The 2,481-nt window shown below is 37.8% G+C and overlaps 2 protein-coding genes across 2 annotated transcripts in view; one reads left to right on the forward strand and one right to left on the reverse strand.

Annotated features, from left to right (window-relative positions):
• INTS9 (integrator complex subunit 9) overlaps positions 1-2,481 on the reverse strand; it is a 100,459-nt gene that overhangs the window by 40,577 nt on the left and 57,401 nt on the right. The window lies entirely within an intron of this gene.
• Positions 1,280-1,582, forward strand: LOC105818807 (60S ribosomal protein L36a-like). Its single transcript, XM_012654921.1, has one exon. It carries the CDS (start codon positions 1,280-1,282, stop codon positions 1,580-1,582), a length of 303 nt encoding a protein of 100 aa, XP_012510375.1.

A 2,481-nucleotide genomic window follows, 5' to 3' on the forward strand; every position in this document is an offset into this window, starting at 1 on the left:
AAAAAAGAAATGTAATGACTCTCTAATTTGTCTCCAGACCTGCCTTCACATTGAAGTTCCAGCCCCATGTTTCCATCTAATATTTTCTCAAATTCATATTCATCATGCCCAGTACCCTCTTCTGAAAAAAATAACCCCTCTGCCAACAATTCCTCGTCAACTCGATTAGTGTCTTTACCACTCTCAATGTCATCCAGACATGTAATCTTTGACTTTTATTGTTCCTTCCCTGAGGGCAGTGGGAATTCAAAAAAACATTTCTTGAATTAAAGATCTACCAATGCTTTAACTTGTTTCTCCATTCTCACTCCCTCAGGCTTAATTCAAAACTTCATTCTCCCATGCTTATTAGATTATTATAGCAGCCTGTGATATTCTTCCTAGATAGTGAGGATTCCACTCAAGACTAGGGCTGAGCAAACTCTTCTGTAAAGTTTAAAGTAGAACTCTGTCATCATAGTGCATATAGAGCCATAAACAATCCATATACGTGAGTGTGGCTGTATTCCAACAAATGACTATTCACATAAACAAGTGACAGACCACATTTGGTCCTCATGCCATAGTTTGCTAACCTCTGTAGTAGACTATGAAGTTTTTTTTCAAACGAAAACTTTTCTTATCCCTGCTAATTCAATATAGAATCCAATTATGTGGGTCAAGGAAAATCTAATTTTTTTCTTTTTACATACGACACAGGTTGCCAGCTAGAAATTAGAATTAATTACTTAGGTATGTTGCTCATTACTTTCAAGACCTTATTTTCTCTTTAAATTTATGGACCTTGTAAGAATAATTTACTGGAAATTACATCAGTAGTACTGTAAAGGCTTTGATCTAAGCAGGACAAATTGGAAGAGTTGGCAGCCAAGTCATCTTTCTGTCTTTTATGGAAGAATATTTCAGGAATGATAGAAGCTGCCAATAAAAAATTTTGATTCAATGAAGTAGATTATGATGACATTGATGGACTTTTGATTTCAATAAGCAGGAAGGGCCCTGAATTCCCCTTTTAGATCTTGAGATGAAATTTGGTTATAAAAGAAGGTATGAAAAAACAATGCAGAATGGCAGCTCAGAAGCATCCTATTGATCTAGATTAGAATTCTTTTTCCCCATATTAAAATGGGACATGTAATTTCGCCTGATTCCATCATTACACAGTGTATACACATATCAAAACATCATGTATTCCATAAATACACATGATTTTTATTTGTAATGAAAAATAAATAGCTTCTTTCTTTCTGTGCCAATAGTGTGCCCACAAACATGGTGAATGTTCCTCAAACCGACTGGACCTTCTGTTAGGTGTGGCAAGCACCAACCCAACAAAGTGACAGTACAAGAAGAGAATTCTCTGGATGTCCAGGGGAAGTGGCTTTATGACAGGAAGCAGAGTGGCTATGGTGGGCACACCAAGCTGGTTTTCTGGAAAAAGGCTAAAACTACAAAGAAGATTGTGCTAAGGTTTGAATGCATTAAGCCCAACTACAGATCTAAGGGAATGCTGGCTGCCAAGAGATGCAAACATATTGAAATGGGAAGAGATACGAGAAAGGGCCAAGTGATCCAGTTATAAGCTTCATCTTTTGTTTTATTATGAAGACAATAGAATCTTTGGGTTATGTTGATAAATAAATAAATGGGATATGGAGTTCTACAAGTTATCTATGTACCCATTCATCAGCTAACTAATGTCCCCCACTCCTCCTCATAAACATGGAAATAACCAGGATTTATGAAATGAACAATAAATTTCTTACAAATACCTAAAAAGGAATAAACATTATATTTATAACAATGTTTGCATACTTGGCTTCCTGCCAAATATGACTGTAACGAATAACTTAAAACCTTCCAATGGTTTCCCCCTCTATACATTAAAATAAAACCAGGATTCCTCATCATGCCCTACAAAGTCCTATACGATATGGTGTCTGCTACTCTCTTGGACATCACTGCTGACTATACTTAGGTTGCTGTGATCACAATGGCCTTGTCCGCTCTTCAAACATGCCCAGCTTGTTCTTGCTTTAGGGCTCCTCCATCTGCCATCTGTTGGTAACATAAACCCTCACAGCTTCACAAGGCTCATTTCCCTCAGGTCTCAGTTCAAATGAGATCTCCCCAGACCCTGGCCATCCAATCTAAACTAGTCTCTGTCACTCTAGAAATAACCCTGTTTTGTTGTTTCTAGTAGTGTATCACAGTCTCAAATGACTTTCATTGTTTATTCATTTATCTTCTTTACACCACCCCAGCCCATACATCGACTGAACATACGATCCATGACCAGGTGCTCTGCCCATTGGCCAACACTGAATCCCCAATACCTAGATGAGTGCTTGACACTTGGCCATTGGTAACTATTAAATACTTATTATAATATCTTCTGAGTAAATGAATAACCATCTGTGTCCCACATAAGTCTGTGGTCTTTGGAAGGACTGGGGAATCTCAGGATCCTAGAGGAGGCCC

This window comes from Propithecus coquereli, unplaced genomic scaffold (assembly GCF_000956105.1).
Source record: "Propithecus coquereli isolate 6110/MARCELLA unplaced genomic scaffold, Pcoq_1.0 Scaffold451, whole genome shotgun sequence".
NCBI classification, from domain to species: domain Eukaryota; kingdom Metazoa; phylum Chordata; class Mammalia; order Primates; family Indriidae; genus Propithecus; species Propithecus coquereli.

Coding starts and splice junctions, on each gene's coding strand:
- LOC105818807 (XM_012654921.1), top strand. CDS start 1,280: ATGTTCCTCAAACCGACTGGACCTTCTGTTAGGTGTGGCAAGCACCAA.